The sequence below is a fragment of the Rhododendron vialii genome, chromosome 4a, assembly GCF_030253575.1.
Source record: "Rhododendron vialii isolate Sample 1 chromosome 4a, ASM3025357v1".
NCBI classification, from domain to species: Eukaryota; Viridiplantae; Streptophyta; class Magnoliopsida; order Ericales; family Ericaceae; genus Rhododendron; species Rhododendron vialii.
Genome location: NC_080560.1, coordinates 10,191,906 through 10,211,703, shown reverse-complemented (window position 1 = coordinate 10,211,703; position 19,798 = coordinate 10,191,906). Strand labels below are relative to the sequence as shown.

The following is a 19,798-nucleotide window of genomic DNA, read 5'->3' as shown; positions in this document are numbered from 1 at the left end:
TCAATAAAGTTCTCCGTCACCGTCGACAAGCTCTCGCTGAAGCTGTACAGCTCCGAGAGGTCGGACACCTCGGAAACGATCTCGTCCGGCGGCTTGACCGCAGGCGTCGGCTGAATCCTCGGCTGCTCGGCCACTGGGTGCAGGTGATCGGGGGGCTGATGATAGCTGCTGCTGCCGTTGGGTTTAATCGCGGCCGTCGGTTGGTGGATCCTTGGCTGCTCCGCTACTGGGTGCAGGTGATTGGGGGTCTGATGGTGATGATTGTCGTACCTGCTGTTGTTCGGCCTAATCGCAGCCGTTGGTTGGATCTTTGGCTGCTCGGGTACTACTGGGTGAAGATGGTTCTTGTAGGTGGTGCTTGGCTTTGGAGCGGGTGGTTTGGGGAATGGGGTTTCGGAGAGGACTTCTTTCACTGTTTCTTCTTCGACAGGTTGCGGTGGAGGAGGAGGAGCTCCGGCGTTGGGGTTGGGTTTAGGTGAATCTGGGTTTGGTTTGTGGGATTTGGGTTTGGTAGTGGTGGGGTTGGTGGTGCTTAGACAGCAACCCATCTGGGGTTAATGCAAGAAAAATCAAGAGAGTGAGTGAGTGAGTGAGGTGAGTGGGTGGATCAGTGAAATGACATTGGCTATTTGGGGAGACTGGGAGAGTGTTAATTGCTGCTCTGTGGATTTTAACTGCAATTTAGGAGTGAGAGGAGGGGGTGGGAGGGAGGTGGTTGTGAGTGAAAGTGTGAATTGTGTGTGTGGTTGGTTGATCAGACATGGGGCTATTCACAATACAGGGCGTAGTACAGTACTTCCTATGTAATATTGGGGGATTTTGTGGGGGACCCTATCTATCGAGGATTGTGTGAGTAGTAAAAAATGGGAGTGCAGTGCAGTACAGCACCGTTGGCGGCAAAACCTTTACAATTGGTGTCGGGCCCGGTTGCTTTCGAGTTTCACACACCCCCCCCCCCACCCCCTCGTACTTCTCTTGGGGAATGGAGGGTCACCTACTTTTTTTCTTCTCAAGGAACATAAAACAAAATACTGTATGAATATCTCCTCTCTTTTTTTAACGGGAAATACTAACTCATCTAGTACGTAATTACTAGGGAAGCACAAAAAACAAAATTTAAATATAAAAAAAGAAAAAAGTCAAAAGCATCTGTTCCGGTGATGAAACTCACCAATTTGCTCGTGGGGGTGCTTGGAGAAACCATGGATCTGCAGTGAGTTAGAGGTCGTTTTTGTCGCGGTTTGCCGATGGAAAGCTTGAAAACCCGTTGTTAAAGCTGATCGGATCCGACTGTCAAAACCATAAATTTGATCATAAAAGAAGAATGGGATAATTTTTGTTCGTAAAAAAAGATTCTCAACCATCTCACAACCATAAGAGTAAAAGAGGAGGGGAAGGGGGACGGAGGAGAGGTTAGAATTGTTGGGGAAGGGAAAGAAAGAACTTGGGGAAGGAGGCGGGGCGGGCTCTCTAGGATAGGGCGAGAGGCTCTCAACTCAATCCAAGACTATACTCTCTCTCTTTCTTTCTCGTCTTCTTCTTAATATGTGCCCTCACAAATTTAATACAATTCAATATGTTTTTGAAAGACGCTTTGACGATTGCGCTCATGTGACTAAAGTATAACAATACTGAATCAATCCTATCTATATTTTCCAATTTAAATATAATAACCTTGTTAATTTTGGTGACAAGTGTGATTGGTACTTTTGGCTCAACCACTCTACCAGCAATGCCATCAAAACCAAAAAATTGCACCACATTCTAATGTGATATTACTAGACATTGGGTAGTCTTACAGTAATTCACAATAAAGTAGTGCTACATTGACACATCATATACAATAGTATTGTATATAAATTATTGTGTTTGTGGATTCTTTTTCTAAATCCATAGTTGTGTAAAATTCTTTTCCTTTATTTAACAGAATTAGCAGACCCAAAAACTAGAGGCAAGAGGTAGTTAGACATTTCCTCTGTCCTCATTTGTTGGCTCTTTTTTGTTGTCTCCAAAAAGTTGGCTTTGTCAAAAGTAACGATCGAAAATTGATGAGTTCACTAATTTGTCATTCCCTTTGAAAATAGTAATTATTAGGAATAAGAAAATGCAACGACGATGTACCTACTTCTTTCAAGACTTAAAGAGTATAAGAGAAAAGAAAAAAAAACCGACAAATGGAAGCTATATATGGAAATTAAGTCATTTTATTTATAAAAAAAAATTCTTTGCTACTGCCCATGAATTTATGAAAAATATCGATAATTGAAAAGCATAACCTAAGAATATCCGCATGAAGCCATGGAAAGTTTTTTTTTTTTTTTTATCAAAAAAATTTCAAATAAAAAAGCCTAATAAATTGCCATGACAAATCACCCGGGGTCCACATTATAATTTGGATTCCTCTCACAAACAAATCCAACCCTGAGGTCCACAGTATAATTTGGTAAAGTCAGTGTTCTGAAAGATGAATACAAAATTCCACAACGCCCAGGACCACAAGCGTGGTGTGCCCATTAACAGCTTAAAAGGTGAGCGGTGAGCCAAACTATTAGGACTTATCATCATTTCGAAAACTACGATGAATGCCGTTGATATTATTGTGGCACAGAGGTTTTTTTTTTATTGATAAAATAAAATAAAATTGAACTTCTTTGGAGTTTCAAGTACATTTACTAAAATTAAATATTTTTGTTAACTATTACATACCTAAGGGTTTACTCCGTATTTGATTAGCGAGAAAAATATAACGGAAAGAGAAAATAAGAGAAAGTGAAGTAAAAGAAAAAAAGAAGAAGAAGAAAATGTATTTTTTTTGCTTTCGCATCTGTTTGATTAAGATGAAAGTTTTACAAGAAAATAAGGAAGTTAGAGTAATTATTTTTATTCTAGGATATTTTTGCTAATTGAACTCAAAAAAGTATTTTTTTTTCTCTTTCTTGCACTTTCTATTATTATCTCGTTAATTAAACTGACCCTTAAGGGAGATCATTGGATAGTAGATACGCAATCAAGGCAGAGCTTCTTGTTTTCCTATCGTAGCCCAAATTGATCAATGTTCCTCAATTGGTAAAGCCCAATAGTTTTAGGATCGTGAAACCGGCCAAATTGCCAAGCAAGTGGCTCTCGTTCTTTTGAACGCCAAGCAATATTAGCAATTTCGCTCCAAATTCAAGCTTCACGTCAAGGAACGTGAATGAAATTTTTGGCAAACAAGGATCCAATAAACACCACAAGGATTATTCCTACAGGAAAAAAGGAGTGAACAGTTCATGTCCCTCAGCGAAAATACACAAATGGAGTAGCCAGCGCAATCTCATAGTATCAATAATCCACGTAGATGAGTGAGCTGAGGGCTCATGCATAAAAGCCTTTGCTTTTAGGCCCCTTGCTAATCAAGCTTATCAGAAGGCCCCAATATTTTTTAAAGCCCCAACCCTTTTGCCTTCTTTGATAGTGTATGAAGGCATATTGTACGCCCAAAAAGAAAAGATAGTATATTAGGAGGGCCAGAACAAAAGTTACTCTCCATATCTAAAGATCCAAGAAATGAATAAATGAAACTCATTTTCACATGGCACAAGCTCAAAACAAACCTGATGGCGCATCCATTGGATGGTTGGATTAATTATCCGCTTTGGAAGCTTCATGTGAAAGCCCAATGACCTAATATACAAGCAATTAAAGAAGCCTTTCTCGTCCAGGCCTGATCTCGAGATTTCCGAAGGTGGGGTTTGAAAATGAGACGTCTCATTTTCTAGTATATTAGTAGAAAAAATAAGTCAGTAGTTTGGTGGCAAAGTGATTGTACCACCTCTTTAGTACCTTAAGGCTTAATCTTGAAAGCATTATTTCAAAACCTTTTTTTTGCAAGGGTTGCAAAATTGTGGCGTTAAAAATTCAAGGGGCCACGGATCGAACTTACGATCCCATGATCAAAACATGCACCCCTTACCACCATGTTACATTAGCTTAATAGAGTAATATTTAATATGTTTCACTATTTCAGGACCCAATTATTGGGTCCTCAGAATTGGAGGTCTCAGGCGATCGCCTGATAGGCTTATGCCCAAGGCCGGGCCCGGTGCAATATGTAACTGGTACTTATGCACTCCATCTTGTAGGAGTTTATTTTTAATATTACTCGGTTGTTTTGCTTTTTTTATTAGGTAGGTCCATATGTGTACTTTGAAGGAAGCCAAGACGCTACAAAGAAAACGACAGCAATAATACAATATGAATAAATAAATAAAAACAATTTTATTTACAAAAAGAAAAACACTGAAAGACTGCTAATCGACAACTGGTCCGTTATTAAGATTTAAAAAGTAGTATATTAAAACATGAAAAATATATAAAGTATGTAATAATCGTAGAAGGTTTATTATTAAACTTGTTTTTTTTTCCCCATCATTTTCTTAATTTATTTATCAACAGAATTGCCCATTTTCAAATCCAAGTCCTTTTTGGATCAACAAATTCAAAAAAAAAAATATATATATATATCATGACAAATTCAAGTTCATTTCAATTAAATATCTACATTTACTAACGTTTACTTGTTACTACAAATTTCAAATTCAAGTTCATTCAACCGCTGTTTTCCCCCCCAAAAAAATAAAAAAGTTTATTCAACCGCCATTTGAAAGAAAGGAAAAAAAAAAAAAAAAAAAATGCTAGAGGCACGTCGGATGTGGTACATCTCAGTCACTGAGGTGTGCCACACTTGATGTGTCCCAAAAAGCTCATTCAACCGAATCTCCCACCGACACACCGCGGATTGACTCAAGGTGAAGCGGAGTAAAACTTTTCCCCCGCGAATAAAGTTTCGGTTTCCCCATTCCTTGAGTTTCCTGCGCTGTTTCCATTTTTTTTCACGGAAGCCAAACGCGGTGCAATTTCCCTCAGAACACGACCCCCTTCCTTCCTTTCGACCCACCGGAGCGAACCCTAATTGCATCTCTTCGAGATTCATTCGCATTCTGAAAAATCTCCAGATCTACGGCCACATTCCCGATTCCGTCCCCGTTCCATGGCCGGCCGTTACGATTCCAACCCTTTCGACGAAGAGGAAGTGAATCCGTTCGCAGTAAGTTTCCAAACACACAGATGCACGTACATTGTTGTGATTAACTGAGAACAGATGAAAACGGATGTTAGTTTTTACGTACAATTTACAATGTCTGGTCAACTGGTTTGATGCGGTGCTACCATTATTCTTGTGATTAATATTCGTTTTCAGACAGCGTGAGAAATTCGCTCAGTGCAATAATTGGATTTGTGTTCGGAAGATTTGATTTTGTGATTTGATGTCAGAACTGCGAGATCTGTGTATCAGATTTGGTTTTGGTCTTTAATTGAGATCCCTTTTGTAGTACCTTCGAAATTATTGGATGCTTTTTGCATCTAGCTATATTAATGATACGGTGTGGGGGCTATCGTAGGTGGTAATGTGTCAGGTATGGTAAATGCAAACGGTTAAAACAAATGGTCAATAAATTTATGTCATGGGTCTATAATGCGCGGATTTGGCTGCTGAGGAACTGTAGGGAAAAGAAGGATGAAAATTTAAAAGTTTCTACTACAGGGTTTAGAAACAATAGAAGGAATTTGCGGAAAGAAAATAAATGAATGGAAAGAACTAGTATGACACAAGAACTCTGGAGACATGTAGTTTAGCCAATGCAGGCTACTTTCACGGTCGTTGAAGCTGTTTCATCGTGTTGAAGAACGATTGGAGAATATATTAGAGTTGCCATACTGCAAGACCAATGGCTTGGTGTGCACTGTACAATAGTAACATTTCTATTGTGCTCCACAGTCCACAGGGATAAATTGCAATAACTAATTGTTGAAAAGCACCACCATACCCATACATTGTTTGCCCTCTAGTGACTGTATGGAGCCAAAATGGTGATCTCTTTGTTGATTTTTAAATGTTAGGTTTAAAATGCTACCAAGTATTTTGTTCTTATACGGATTAATGTGAGGTGAGGAATCCTTGATTCTGTTCAACATCACGTTTATGTATAACTGCGTTGCTGTTGTTTGTTAGGGCCAAACAGGTGGAGGGAAAGGTTCAGGTCAATCAAACTATGGTGGAGGCGCATTTTATATGACGGTAAGCTGATTCGTCCTTCCATTCTTCTTGTTTCGTTTTACTTGTGTAACAATAATGCTTTTATTTGCAGACATTGACTCTAGGCCGGTTTAGTTTGTTCCAACATGTAATGGAAAAACAGACTTCTTTTTCTCTGCTACAAGGAGTTAATACAAGATTCATATAAATACAAAACCATTGGGTAATTGTGAATCCGAATTGCATTAAGAGTCAATAACTATATATGGGCTTTTCTAAATAGTGTTTCACGTGAAAGCGTGTGATGTTGAAGATGAGTATCTAGGCGGTTGTTCCTAGGTCTATTGCCTGTTTAACCCAATGACTGACAATCTTTTGTTATCAGTTGTCTTCCAACTGTCAAGTGTGATGGTTGCACTAAGCTTGGTGTCAAATATGAACTTCCCTTGGTGTTGGAGATGGTGGTGATGAGTTGTGATAGAAGCAGTGTTTGGCACATAATTTTCTTATTTGGTTCTTAAAGGCAGTTGTGGCGCTAATGGTGGTGGTTTGCTATGAACAGTCCTAGCAGTTGTGGGATTAGTGAGTACTGGTCAATGCAAAGGCATTGACTGTGGAGATAGGTCGCTAACTGGCGGTGATAATGGTAGACGAGCTGGTACAGTGTTGCTCTTGGTGGGCCTGCTTATTATTTTCTCCATATCAATCCTTAATAGCAAGCATTGTACATGCCTATATGGTACCTTTTGTTTGATGACTATGCAAATTTCCTTTTATGACAAGCTGAATTTTCTTTTTTCCTCTATGGAAAGCTCACATATTGGATTTGTGATGAAATTCCTAGTCACTGATGCTGTTTGCAGCTCAAACATGTCTAATTCCTAGTCAATAATGTTGTTTACACCTCAAACATGGCATAGGTCTTAGACATCGCAGTTACAAGTCACCCCACTAAATCAATTACTACAATAATTTTGAACCAAACACATCGTAATGTATCTTATGTGCTTATTGTTGCTTGTTTGGTCTTCTTGATTGATGAATTTTTCCCATCAGCTCTCATTTTCACAGTTGTCTCTACAATAAGAATTTATCGTTTTGTGCTTGAGCATCATCATGGATTTAAAATAATCAGCATGTATTAGGAAGTGGTTTTCTATAGAGAATAAATTATTCTCTCTTGTGGTTCACGTGACTTTATCCTTGTGGGGATAACCAGCATCCTGCTGCAACCTCAAGGCTCTCACCTCTTCCTCCTGAACCTGCTGGCTATGATCGGGGTGCCACAGTTGATATCCCTCTTGACAGTGCAAAGGTAATTAAAGTTTTGAAGATTCTTGCTTGAAGAGGAATTTTACGATTTTGTGTTTGCATAGAAACAGGCTTCACTTATTTGATTATCATATCTGCTGGAATCTAGGATTTGAGAACGAGGGAGAAGGAACTCCAAGCTAAAGAGGCTGAATTAAAGAAGAGGGAGCAGGTACCTTCTTTAACTGATTTACACTGTATATGATTTACAAAAAGTAGGAATCTGATAAACAATGCTTTCAATCTAGTTGTCCCGACATAAGTTGTCAGTTTCCTTGTACCGTTCATGTGAAACATCTATACAGTGGCGGAGGTGTCTCCTGTTATATATATGTTGTCTGGCAAAGAAAAATGTTTGGGTGTTTGGTTTCACAGACAACTGTGTGAATATTTTTGTTTCTCTAGGAATCTTTTTTTGATGGCGAGTTTCCCTAGTACTTTTTAGTGTCTTTGCTGTGTATTGCCTGAAGATCCTCACAAGTCACTACCTAATTAGATACATGAACACCAAACATGCCCCATGTGGCGGACATATTACATTTTCCTTTCGTTCATTGCCTGCTATAATTCATTCTTACGCTCATTATCAAATTTAATTTTGCTATGCAGGAATTAAAAAGGAGGGAGGATGCCGCAGCTCGAGGTATGGTTCTGATCTCTTTAAGTACATGTTTGAGAGAATCATGCTGGTTGATTTGCTTTGTCTTATATAATCTACAGCCTAAATTACTCCTTTTGTTATGCAGCTGGAATCGTTATAGAGGAGAAGAATTGGCCACCATTCCTTCCAATCATTCATCACGATATTGCAAATGAAATCCCAGCCCATTTGCAGAGGTTGCAGTACGTTGCATTCACAACATTTTTGGGTATGTCAACTTCCACAGGTTGAAGTTAAAAATGCGCAGATTCTTGAGTGAATATATATGCTTTGCAGTTCCTTTTGGATGGATGTATGAAGAAGCTTTATGGAAATCCTCTGACTTCAAATAGAAGTAATAACTTTTCACTATAATGGATGATTGAAATAGGTTCATGTTTTGTGGTCGAGGGTTGGGGTTTTGGGGAAGAAACTGTTTATATTGGTGTTGTGAAATAGGGTTAAGTTTTGTCATCGAGGGTTGGGATATTTGGAGAAATCTTCAAGATGAAAAAGAAAGGAAGGTCCTCTATCAGATCTTCTAGGAATCTCAGTAGTACAAAAAAATTAGGTTGTTGACCTGTGCCTTTTTTTACTCTCTCTACATGAGTTGCTTGTAGAGAAGCATATATTGTTTCCTTCTAAATCTCGCTTGTTTTTGTGTTCCTTTTCCTATTCGATCTGTCAGTTCTAATTTAACACCTTTCTCCTCCGAAAACAGTATATATTCACGCCTGTAGTGCCTTTAGGTTTCTCTCGCATTACCTAACAAAGGCCTTGTCTGTGGTGTGTGCAATACCTAATTTAGAATATTTCCTTGAGATTGTTTCTACCTCAGTACAGATGACCAGCATGGCATGTATTGAGGGGGAAAACCACTTTCTAGATCATACGCTGCTTGTCCTTAGGACCTATTTGCAAGGTCAAAATGCAGCTATTGTTTCTAGTATTTTTTTTTGGGTTGCCTTTTTTTCTTCTTGTGATGGTAGTTGGAGCTTGTCCCACATGGGTTAATTATCACTTCAAAATTAGTATATGGACTTGGACGAACACTCTACTTATTGTCAATTTGTTTTGAATTGGATGATTTACTCATGGTATCAGAGCTACTGTTTTATAGTCCTTTTACCAAGACTCAATTGACTGATTATCCCTTTGTGCACCTTGTTTCTTTGCGATTCCTTTGTTGTGGGTCCTTTAGTTATCTTTTCACGTCCGAGATGGGGTCACACACCCGGGGAGTTTTGGAGCTTGTCCCAATTACTATATGAACCTGGATAGCCTTTCTACTCATTGCTAATTTGTTTAAGAACCTTCTCTCATTGTGGGTTTTGGGAGAGGGACTATGGGGCATGTTATCTACCTCAAATACCTTCTCTGCGTAACTCCTGTTTTATGGGAAATTATTTCAAATAACCCATTTTCCGGGAAATGTTAAATAAACCAATGACATCCGAAACTTGATATGAAATAGAAAGTTGTAGAACATCGGTGCATTACCCTGGTACATTGCTTTCTTTTATTGATATCTTTGTTGGCAAGATGAATTTCTGTGCAAATGTTTAGGAGTTAGGATGACATTTTGGAATTGTTTTCAGGTTTACTCTGTCGACTACATTGCTTGGTTAGTCTTTTCTATCAGAATAGTTCTAACGAGGAACATTTAGTTGAGCTTTTTCAACTTGATGTCATTTGCAGGCCTAGTAGTGTGCCTTTTATGGAATATCATTGCAGTTACCTTGGCCTGGATAAGAGGAGAAGGTTGGTATGGAAATACATTTTATATTAGCATATTCTAGTCTTAAAAATTTATCGAATGCAAACATATGAATAATCTGTATCTACAAGAGTCTAAATGGTTCTCGTCTTGTAGGTCCGACAATTTGGTTTCTTGCTATTATCTACTTCATATCAGGGGTTCCAGGGGCTTATGTGTTGTGGTACCGTCCTCTTTATCGTGCTATGAGGTACTTTTCTGTGCTCCTTGCTTTTCACATCGAAAATATTGGCCTATAGGAAAAGACTGCATATGTATAAACCATTGTACTTGTAAGGCCCATGAAATTACTGCCCATCTATATTCAATGGATGGGGCTCAGAATGTGGATTCATAGTGTATGGATCTTTTGGGATGAATCTGAAATTTGTAGAATGATTGTTTCTTGCTTGCACCTTATTGTAAGGGCATTTAGAGATGGTGGTACGTAGAAAAGTACCTCTTTCTAACTGTTGCCGCTAATTTATTTTGGTAAAAACTATCTTTACCACTGGTGCACTGATGTTGGAAAACAGTAACACTATAAAGGTACAAGTACTTAATTCAAACATATTGATAAATACAGGTAAGAACTTAGGGTATTTGGTTTTGCTCTATAAACCTGGAAAGGTTAGTGCTAAACAGGGAAAACAAAATGCTGGAAATCAGCCAGAAAACTGGGAATAATCATGCCCAGTCAACACTCATTCAACACCATGTTAGATTCCATTGCCAAGGTGGCTTCTTGTGGCTTTACAAATCAGTGTGGTGTATCCAGAAGTTGGGGTAGAGTGTGTTTCTTCTTTTGATTTGATATTTGGACCACTATATGTTTTCAACAAATTATTGTCCTGGAGAATTGGTAACTACCCAGAAATACATTTGGTATAATTGCTTCTCAACCTGTTTCAGGACTGATAGTGCTTTGAAGTTTGGGTGGTTTTTCTTGTGTTACATGGTAAGATTTTGCATCTTCTGCTAAATTTTCTTTCTTGCTGAAAAGTTTTCTGGAAATTCATGATTGTCCCTCTTTCTCATGGATGCAGATCCACATTGCCTTCTGCGTCTTTGCTGCCGTTGCCCCTCCAATTATTTTCAAGGGAAAGTCTCTCACGTGAGTTTTTTTTAACCTTTCTTTCTTTCTTTTCTTTCTGAGAATTCTGTACAACATACCTTCTTAAAAGTTTATTTCAGCTATATCTATTGGGAAGTGAAGTAGATTATTTTCAGAGAAGTGGGTTGAATTCTCCCAAAAAATTTCGCCCAAAATGATTTTGGTCTGAAGTATGGGAGCTCTCTCATGGCCAAGTGGATTTTAGCCACTTACATTCATCACATAGTTGCCTATGAATTTTTATTGGAGATTGATGGCTAATGAGGGCATCTAAGGGACAGATTCTGGACATCTGAAGATTAGACAGGATAGCACCTCTGGAATGGGTAATTGAATGAACCATTCGTAGCCTATTGTCATGAACTTAACTACCATGATTGGCTCTTCCTATTTGTGTTGAATCTCATTGCTTCAGTTTAATAGTTGGTGAAGCTGATGTTGTCTCCATCACTTTTCCCGTTAAGCAAATCAATTGGAGCAATGTAGTGGTTGAATTCGACGTAAATTTACTTTGCATTGTGCAACTGATGAGCATACCTTCTGATTTTGTGACAGGGGAATCTTGCCAGCAATAGATGTTGTGGGTGATCATGCTCTGGTTGGGGTGAGTTTAAGATCTTATTTCACATGCTTAGCATCACTGCACCTTCATGACTGAAGGAAATTTCAAGTCTTGTTCTATTTGAGCTATAGTAAATGATATGAGAGTTTGTATTCTTGTTCTATTTAAGCCCCACTAGTAAACCGTATGCCTCTGTTTATCTTGTTCCAAGCGTCCCTTGTTCTTCTAGATTTTATTGACCAGAATGTAAAAACCAACCATGAAGGGAAGGATCTTTTAGATTTTCCGTGTTTCTGGTGTTGATACTTTCGTTCTCTTATCCTCGCAGATTTTCTACTTCATTGGATTTGGATTGTTCTCCCTTGAGTCACTGATGAGCATCTGGGTTATCCAGGTCTGCTAATTTAAGTTCGATTTCCTCTCTTCTCCCTAGCAAGTCTTGTTCCCTTCTGCTTTCTCTTAAGATTTCGTTGGTGATATGCAGCAAGTGTACATGTACTTCCGAGGCAGTGGCAAAGCTGCAGAGATGAGGCGTGATGCTGCAAGACGAACGGTGATGTCAGCGTTTTGACACGGCACGGAGTACAAAAAATTGGGGCTTTTAGGCATATTCTTTGGTGGGGATAATGCCGATAAAATTGAAATGAATGACTACCCCAATCATTTTCTACTTTCTATTCTGGTTTTGAGTTTGTTTAGGCGTTCGCTTAAGTATACATACAAAAAAAGATACGACATTGACACAGATTGAGTTGGAACATTTTAGTTCTGGACGTGGTTACTGACTTTGTTACTAGTTTGACACATTATTTTCCGGATGTTAATTGTACAATCCTTTTTTAAGTAATCTGGACAATGCAGTGGTGTAGCTTTAATACACGAATCGTTTGAGAGAATGACGAACTGCTGGTTGCCGGAGAAACAAGTGGGAGGGAGGGAGTGCGGTGGTCAAATGAGGAGGGGAGGAGACGACTAAGGTAGATGTTGAGCTAGTGGTGGACGTGGGGTAGAAGAAGAGATGGTGGCGACAAGTCACTAGTGGCGGATCGAGGAGAGGAAATTGAAAATTTGTGATTTCACTGTACTGTAAGGAGGGTTCTTTTGTTAGGACATGAATCACTCTCGACAAAGGTGCACAAGTTGCACGCCTGATTGATTGGGATAAAATTTGCTCAATGTTGATGGTTTTATAAGTGTTGTGAGCTTATGTTTTAAGAGATAAATTCTTAAAGAATTTATTCTCATGTTTTAATGCCATGAGGTGAGCGCCGGCTAGAGACTCTTTGGCATATTGATTTTATGGCAACTTTCCCATAAAAAAGTCCATCTATAGCTTATGGTCTTTAAACAAGTTGTTTTTGCTATTTGAACTTTTAGTTGATGTATGGGAGGAAAATAATCTATCTAGAAATTCGTATTTTTGTGAACTTTAGATCGTCTGGTCGGTTTAGACAATATGGGTAACTACCATGAGGGAATGAGAAGTTCATACGGCGTTAGAATTAGGGCTGCAAACGAGCCGAGCCGAGCTTTACAGTGTTCAAGCTTATTTATTAAGTTTTTAACGAACCTGAGCTCGAGCTCGAGCTCAGTGAAAACTTAACGAGTCGAGCTCGAGCTGAGCGGGCCTTGGCTTGACTTAAGCTTGAGCTTGTTCATGAGCCTTAATGGACTAACAAAAAATGTATATATATCCTCGTATAGGCCTAATACAACCAAAAATATTTTGATTATGAAGGTATATATCTTTCATTTTCCTATGGAGCGGGAATGTACTGGTGTGCGTGTGTTCTTGCTTTCCTTGGTTGACTGGAAAGTGAAAACGGAAATAACAAATTATGTAATAACAATAAAAATCCTAAACTTAAGTATATATACCCCGGCTTGCGAGTCGACTCGAGCCGAGCTCAAGTTAGGACTGAGCCGAGCTTATCCTAACTCGAGCTCGGCTCGTTTACAAAACAAGTTGAAAAAATCGGCTCGAGCTTGTTCGTTTAACTTCCGAACTGAGCTTGAACGAGCCACTAAAGAGCCGAATTACGAGCCGCTTGGTTCGTTTGCAGCCCTAGTTAGAACCCATAATCTTCACGTAGAGAGGTTGTGGCAATGCCAATTTGGATACAAAGATGTTCAATAGTATGATTAATTCTTCCATTAACAAAATAAAATGGAATTGGATCCTCTCCGATCCATAATTGAATTGGATGAGACATTTCAAATCTAGATCGTCTATTGCTGCAATCAATATTTCGGATTAGGCCAATGTGTAAGTTTGTTTAAATTTAAAATGTTCCGTTCAGTCCAAAACTTAGACCGGAAAGAATATGAACCCAAATGAAATTTCTTTGAGCGTCTCCAGCAGATATAACAAAAACCTACCTTTTTTTTTTTTTTCAAACGGAAAGAGAGAAGAATTTATTAACGAAGAAAACCGTCAAAGAACCGAACATCATCCAAAGCAAGATTAGCTAGCCAATAGGGGACAGGACCCCCCCAATTTTCTAGTCTAACCCCTAATAGGGAATGCTTAGCCAACGAATGGGCTACCCTATTACAAGAACGATTAACATGCACGAAAGTACAAGAGGAAAATAGAGGCAGAAGAACTAAGCAATCCAAGAGAATAGAGCTACAATCCGCAAAAGATTTTCCTGCTTGAGTAAGTGCTTGAACAACTTGGAGAGAATCACCCTCCAGAACAATCTTTGAAAGGCCTCTATTGGCTGCAAAGACCAAAGCTTCCCGGAAGGCCATGGCCTCAACAGCTCTAGGGGAGAAAAGCCCAACAAAAGGGATGGCCACCAAGCCCACAATCTGCCCCCAATGATCTCGAGCCACAATGCCGACCCCAACTGAGCCATTTGCCCTTTGTACGGCCCCATCAACATTTAGTTTTATCACATCAACAAGAGGTGGATGCCACATAGGAACGCTCCCAGAAACAACAGGGCTTTGGAGAGGATGATGATCAACCATGACAACCTTAAATTCAGAACAAAGAGCAGAAGCCTTTTCCAGAATCATAGTACCATCCCAGCCAAGGCCATCAAAATACACTTGATTTCTTGCCTTCCAAATGAACTAGCAAATAGAAACAAAAAACGCACTCATATTCACCAATGTATCAGACGCATAACAATTATGAGGGAACGAATACCACCAATCGATAAACTAAAAGGAATTCCACATAGAAGAAACCATAGAGCTAAACGGGGAATCAAGCCACACCGCTCGCGATAGCTTGCACTGGAAAAGCAAGTACTCTAGTGTTTCATAATTGGTCTTACACCTTGGGCAGTAGGGAGAAACATCAATACCTTTACGATTCAAATTAGCACATACAGCAATAGCATTATGGGAACATCTCCACAAAAACATCTTGACTTTATTAGGGATTGGTAAAGACCACAAAGATTTCCAGAAAGAGTCAGAAGGAATACCCGAACTTGACTCACCGCGTTCTCGAGACTGCCGTGGAAGGTTGCTTTGTTTTGCCAAACGATAAGCCGATTTAACTGAAAAGGACCCATTGCTGGTAGAGTGCCATAAACCCCTATCTCCGCAGCCTTGTGAACTGATTGGAATCGAGAGGATCGACTCCACATCATATTCCAAAAAAAGCTCCTTAAGCAATGAAACATTCCAGACTGTACTTTGTTACCTTTCTACAAATTTAAAGGGTGAGTTATCAGGTTTGCACTCCAGCAGACTCTACAAATACGATTGTTTTGTATCATTTTAAATATTGTTTCACAAGCAGCTAAGTAGGAGAGGGTTGAATAGCAGATTTGGTGTTTGTTACCGAAGATGCTCTTACTAAGAGTCAAATGGATTTCCTAAATAGGAGAGGGTTGAATAGCAGATTTTCTTCTACTTTTGGTAGTACTTTTGTAAAGCACGTGATTTCGCAGGACAATTTGGCACAACTTCTTTTCTTTTTCTCAAAAAGTAGATTCACTGTTGCAAATTTTATTCACTGCCGGTAAAAGCATCCGTATCAGTTTTTATAAATTTTGGACCAAATTAAAGAGGAAAAAGTCACATTGTCATTTTAGCTACTCACTTTTAAAATATCTACTGCATTAGACTCTCTATATTAAAACTATCTCATTAAAATATAATATTTCTTTATTCTCAAAAAAAAAAAAAAGGCTGCAAATATCAAACAAAAACCCTCCCTCCCTAGAACTTTACTCTCTATCTCTGATATTCATTGAACTCAACCTAAACCACTTTCATTCTAAATCCAAACCACTTCCACAAGCCCCACTGTGTTGAAGATTGAAACACCTCTCTCTCTCTCAACTCCCAAGACCTTCGCGATCCGTGCCCACGACTCTGACCCGACCGCCGACCAGATCTCGTCGTCGCCGACACCGTCATCATCGGCGGCAGAGAGTCCTTTGGTGAGAAGATGACACAAGATCAGTTGCGTTCATGGAAGATTAGAGGAGAGAAAGAGATGTCGATGGAGTACAGAAAGAGATTGAGAAATAATAAAAGAATTGGACGCGAGTGAACAGTGGTTCGTCTGTGTTGACGAGTTACTGTAGCAATTTGATTTTGAAGCTACCAAGAAACGAGCCTGATGTAGCTCAAAAATGGAGGCTTTCCTCTCTTGTTTAACCCAAGGGAAGGAGTAGAAAGTGTGATGTGGATGCTATAATAGGTGTATATTATAAAGTTCATTTTCCTCTTTATTTGGAGTCTTTGCTTCGGAGATGTTTCCAGAATTTAGTGCGAAAAGTGACCCATGAAAAGTTCAATGGCCCCGCTCTAGCTAGTTAGAGCATCTCCAATGCATTCTCTATTCCTCTATTTCTTCATTTGAGAGGATCATTTTTGGAGGAAATACCATTTCAATCTATCCTCTATTTTCTCCTCCATTTGAGAGGATCAAGTTTGGTACTCCAAATATGGAGGATGGAGAAAAAAATGGAGGATCTCCTCCATTTCACTATTCACCCTTACCAAATCCCATTTTGTTCATCAAATTAGTTTTGATACACTAATCCTTTATAAAATTGGTACCAATCAAAAGATATGTACAATATCTTCAAAATAAGACCCATATTGAGTATTTTTTTTAATGAAGTTAGAAAAATGAAAATTTGAGTTTTGGAGGGAAAGTGGGGAAATTTGAAATTTGGGATGAGTTTTTTAAAAAATAGAAGTAGAAATAGAATATTGGGTTGGAGTTAGATTTCCTCCAAAATCACTTTTGCAATAAAATATATTATTTTGATACTTTCAAATGAAGAAATAAAGGCAAAAATGGAGTATTGGATTGAAGATGCTCTTAGCCACTTAACCTTGGGTTTTCTGCCTCCTTTTTTTATGTGATCAACAAGACACCGTCAACATAACTACTACATGTAACATAAGCACAGACATCACGTACCAATGTTCAACCAAACTAAAATACTCCTGCTAGGTTTTTATGAAGATGTCACACTTTTTAATTCCTCATTTTAATTTCCACTTATTATCCCCAAACCTCCCTCAAAACCTTTACCAAACAACTCCTGTACGTATAGAGTTATGTTCCAGTTTTAAATGCACACCCACGAGTGAGTGGACGGTGAATTGTTCCTCCATAAATAGATTGATGTGCGCGTAAAATAGTCCGAATACCATCAGATATCAACAACAACCATACCATGGTAAAAAAAAACCATGAGTTATTATTTACCGCTTAGTGTTCTAGAACCTTCCCTAATCATACAATGATATGAAAGCCACCCATTTTGTAACCAAGTCCATATCAAATAGTCAGAAAAAACTATTTTTTCTTTTTTTGGAAGAAGAAGGAATGTATGAATAACAATAATATTACGGTCCATTTTGTGCAGCTAATTACACAAGAAAATAAGTGACATAATGCACAGTAAAGAGCAAAAATAACATACATCAACATTTGTCCATATCAACTATCATCAAGAGGAAACGCAGTGACGATGAAACAGAGGAAAAGCCTTAGAAAGTCCACATTAAGAGGAAACATAAAAAAAAAAACCTTCCATATCAAGAGGAAACGCGGTGATAATACAGAGAAATATAGATAGGAGCTGTTAATAATTTGTTCTACCCTGATAACGAAAAAAAATGAACAAATTATCAGGGTAGAAGGTATATGTCATTGATATAAAATAGCTATTAGGCGAAGGAGGTATATGTCATTGATATAAAAGATCGGAGGATCGCATTATAGAAATATAATACACTGAAGAATACGGAGGAGCAAGTACCCGACTCAACCTAATAATTCCGTAAAATAAACTCGGGAAAATTTCTAAAGCATATTTAACAACGACAGAAGCGATTGTGTACATGACGGTGAATGTTCGTAAGCTTTTACGAGGGCAGCCACATGAATGCTCTGTTCCTATGAACCCTGACCGTGACCCATCCCGCTGGATCATTCAATTGGAATCGCCATTAATTCTCCCTCGGACCCACTTGTCCAATTGTTGTGCCTTAGCCCTTAGATCTTCCTCCCCATCACCTCGGAACAGTTGTCAACCCTCAACCGTATTCACCACGTGGCAAATTCACACTGGTCAAACGGCAAATGCCTCATCAAATTGGGATTATTCTTTCTTTTAATACCCTCATCTCTTCGTATTCTTTGTTGACCTTTATGCTGTCCAATCTAATTATTCACAAATTTAAGGGCTAGTTTCTTTGGGATTCAAATTCTCTCGTGTATAGTTCTTAATAAATTTTATCTATTTTTATTTATTACTTTTAAAAATTTCACCCAAAATTCAAACCGAACAAGATTTAAAGTGATTTTTATGTAGGTCCCGTTACCACTATCTTTTTCATCTATAATTTATTATCAAAAGTAAAATTTTTTCTCCTACGCTAAAACTTTTTCACCTCCATTATGCCTTTGACCTCTCTCATTTTCTCCTATACTATACAATCTTTAAGTTATAGTTTAGTAAAAAGAACTTGACTACAAAAAGTATTACAAGAAATAATTCATAACTTTTTTTTTTTGCTCGGAATAATTCATAATTTTTAGCTTAGCAAAAGCGCCTCTTACTTTGCTTACGAATGAATGATCAGACAACGGAGGTAAAAAATAGACTCCTAGTAAGGATGTTTTTCACTAACTAAAATAAGTTATTATCTTAACGGATCGGGACCTAAGTAGCAAAGCCGACCTAGCTTGTTGAGCACAAAAATCTTCTTCCAATCCAACGGTCCAGCTTCCACCAAACCTGCTCGACCATTAACGCCCAGGCAGTACTCCCGCCTATTTATAACGGTACTCGAAACCCAACCAACCACAACATTCATCAAAAACTGATAGCCGCATATTATTAGCCTCTGGCTCTGTTTCAAAACTACACAGAAGAAACCCCACAAAAAACGCAGGCGGAAACCGAACCGAACGGGAACGGGCGGCGGTCATGGTTTGCTTCTGTTTTCTGGTGGATCAGAAGAGGAAAGTGAGGAGGAGTAAGCCGGCGGCCGGGAGTTGCTCCAGGTGCGGCAGCGGGGCCAGCGTCGCCGACATGAAGACCGCCACCAGGTTCTGCCACGTGCCCTTCTACTGGAGGTCATGGAAAGCCATCATCTGCACTTTCTGTGGAGCTGTTCTTCGCTCTTACAATTGAGATTTTTTTTTTTTTTGATTTTATTTTATGTTAGCTTCAGTTTGGTTCCCAGATAGATCTAGTTCTGTTGGGTTTTTTCTTCTCCTTTTTTGTTTTTTTGGTTTTTCCCTTCTGAATCTGAACTCAGAGGGTATTTTTGAGGGTTGTTTTTCTGCACATAAGGATAAAAAGTGGAGTTTATGGAGGAAGAGATGTAGTAATCGTTTATTTGGTAGAACCATAGAAATTTCTCTCTCTCTCTCTCTCTCTCTCTCTCTCTCTCATATTATGTTTTTTGATTTTGGTGTTGATTGTGATCTCTCTCTTATTTTCGAGAAGAGTTGCGTTATTGTTTCTGGAGCTTGATAGTATTGTACACAAAGTGGAGCAAAACCATTCCCTGTTCCAAAACTTATTTCAAGTAATTATTTTTTAAGAAGATAATTTCAAGCTCAAAAATAATATGTTTACGCAAATAATTTTTCTAGCAATATGGATCTATAGATCTCATTGAGATCTTTTGAATTGTACAAAAAAATCAAAAAATTATTTTCCATTTACATTATTTTTGAGTTTGAAAATATGAAAATGAGTATTTATTTTTTAAGAAGGTATTGTGTAACAGGTTTGTTTTGTCCACATTTAAAATCATCAAGAGGATGTTCAATACTCCAGTATAATTCTAATTTGGCCTTTAAATGTGGGCAATATTATGTCATTTTTTTGAACTGT

General features: G+C 38.5%; 2 protein-coding genes across 3 annotated transcripts; both read left to right on the top strand.

Moving 5' to 3' along the window:
- The first annotated feature begins 4,779 nt into the window (after positions 1–4,779).
- Positions 4,780–12,306, top strand: LOC131321967 (secretory carrier-associated membrane protein 1-like). Of its 2 annotated transcripts, none has more exons than XM_058353035.1 (13): positions 4,780–5,086; positions 6,053–6,118; positions 7,296–7,391; positions 7,497–7,559; positions 7,997–8,030; positions 8,134–8,256; positions 9,726–9,788; positions 9,901–9,994; positions 10,696–10,741; positions 10,830–10,897; positions 11,453–11,501; positions 11,788–11,853; positions 11,944–12,306. In XM_058353035.1, exons 1-13 carry the CDS (start codon positions 5,030–5,032, stop codon positions 12,028–12,030), a joined length of 912 nt encoding a protein of 303 aa, XP_058209018.1. In that variant the 5' UTR covers positions 4,780–5,029; the 3' UTR covers positions 12,031–12,306. The 2 variants fall into 2 exon arrangements, with proteins under 2 accessions (XP_058209018.1, XP_058209019.1); XM_058353036.1 differs by having other exon boundaries at positions 4,819–5,086; positions 6,063–6,118.
- A 6,444-nt stretch (positions 12,307–18,750) lies between these two features.
- Positions 18,751–19,321, top strand: LOC131321966 (uncharacterized). Its single transcript, XM_058353034.1, has one exon. It carries the CDS (start codon positions 18,881–18,883, stop codon positions 19,085–19,087), a length of 207 nt encoding a protein of 68 aa, XP_058209017.1. The 5' UTR covers positions 18,751–18,880; the 3' UTR covers positions 19,088–19,321.
- The last annotated feature ends 477 nt before the right edge of the window (positions 19,322–19,798 follow it).

Excerpts from the sequence above, each read along its gene's own strand:
- LOC131321966 (XM_058353034.1), top strand. The coding sequence starts at position 18,881 with ATGGTTTGCTTCTGTTTTCTGGTGGATCAGAAGAGGAAAGTGAGGAGG.
- LOC131321967 (XM_058353035.1), top strand. The coding sequence starts at position 5,030 with ATGGCCGGCCGTTACGATTCCAACCCTTTCGACGAAGAGGAAGTGAAT. Across the intron at positions 8,031-8,133 it reads GGAGGATGCCGCAGCTCGAG|CTGGAATCGTTATAGAGGAG; the intron begins GTATGGTTCTGA and ends TTTGTTATGCAG. Across the intron at positions 10,898-11,452 it reads TTCAAGGGAAAGTCTCTCAC|GGGAATCTTGCCAGCAATAG; the intron begins GTGAGTTTTTTT and ends ATTTTGTGACAG.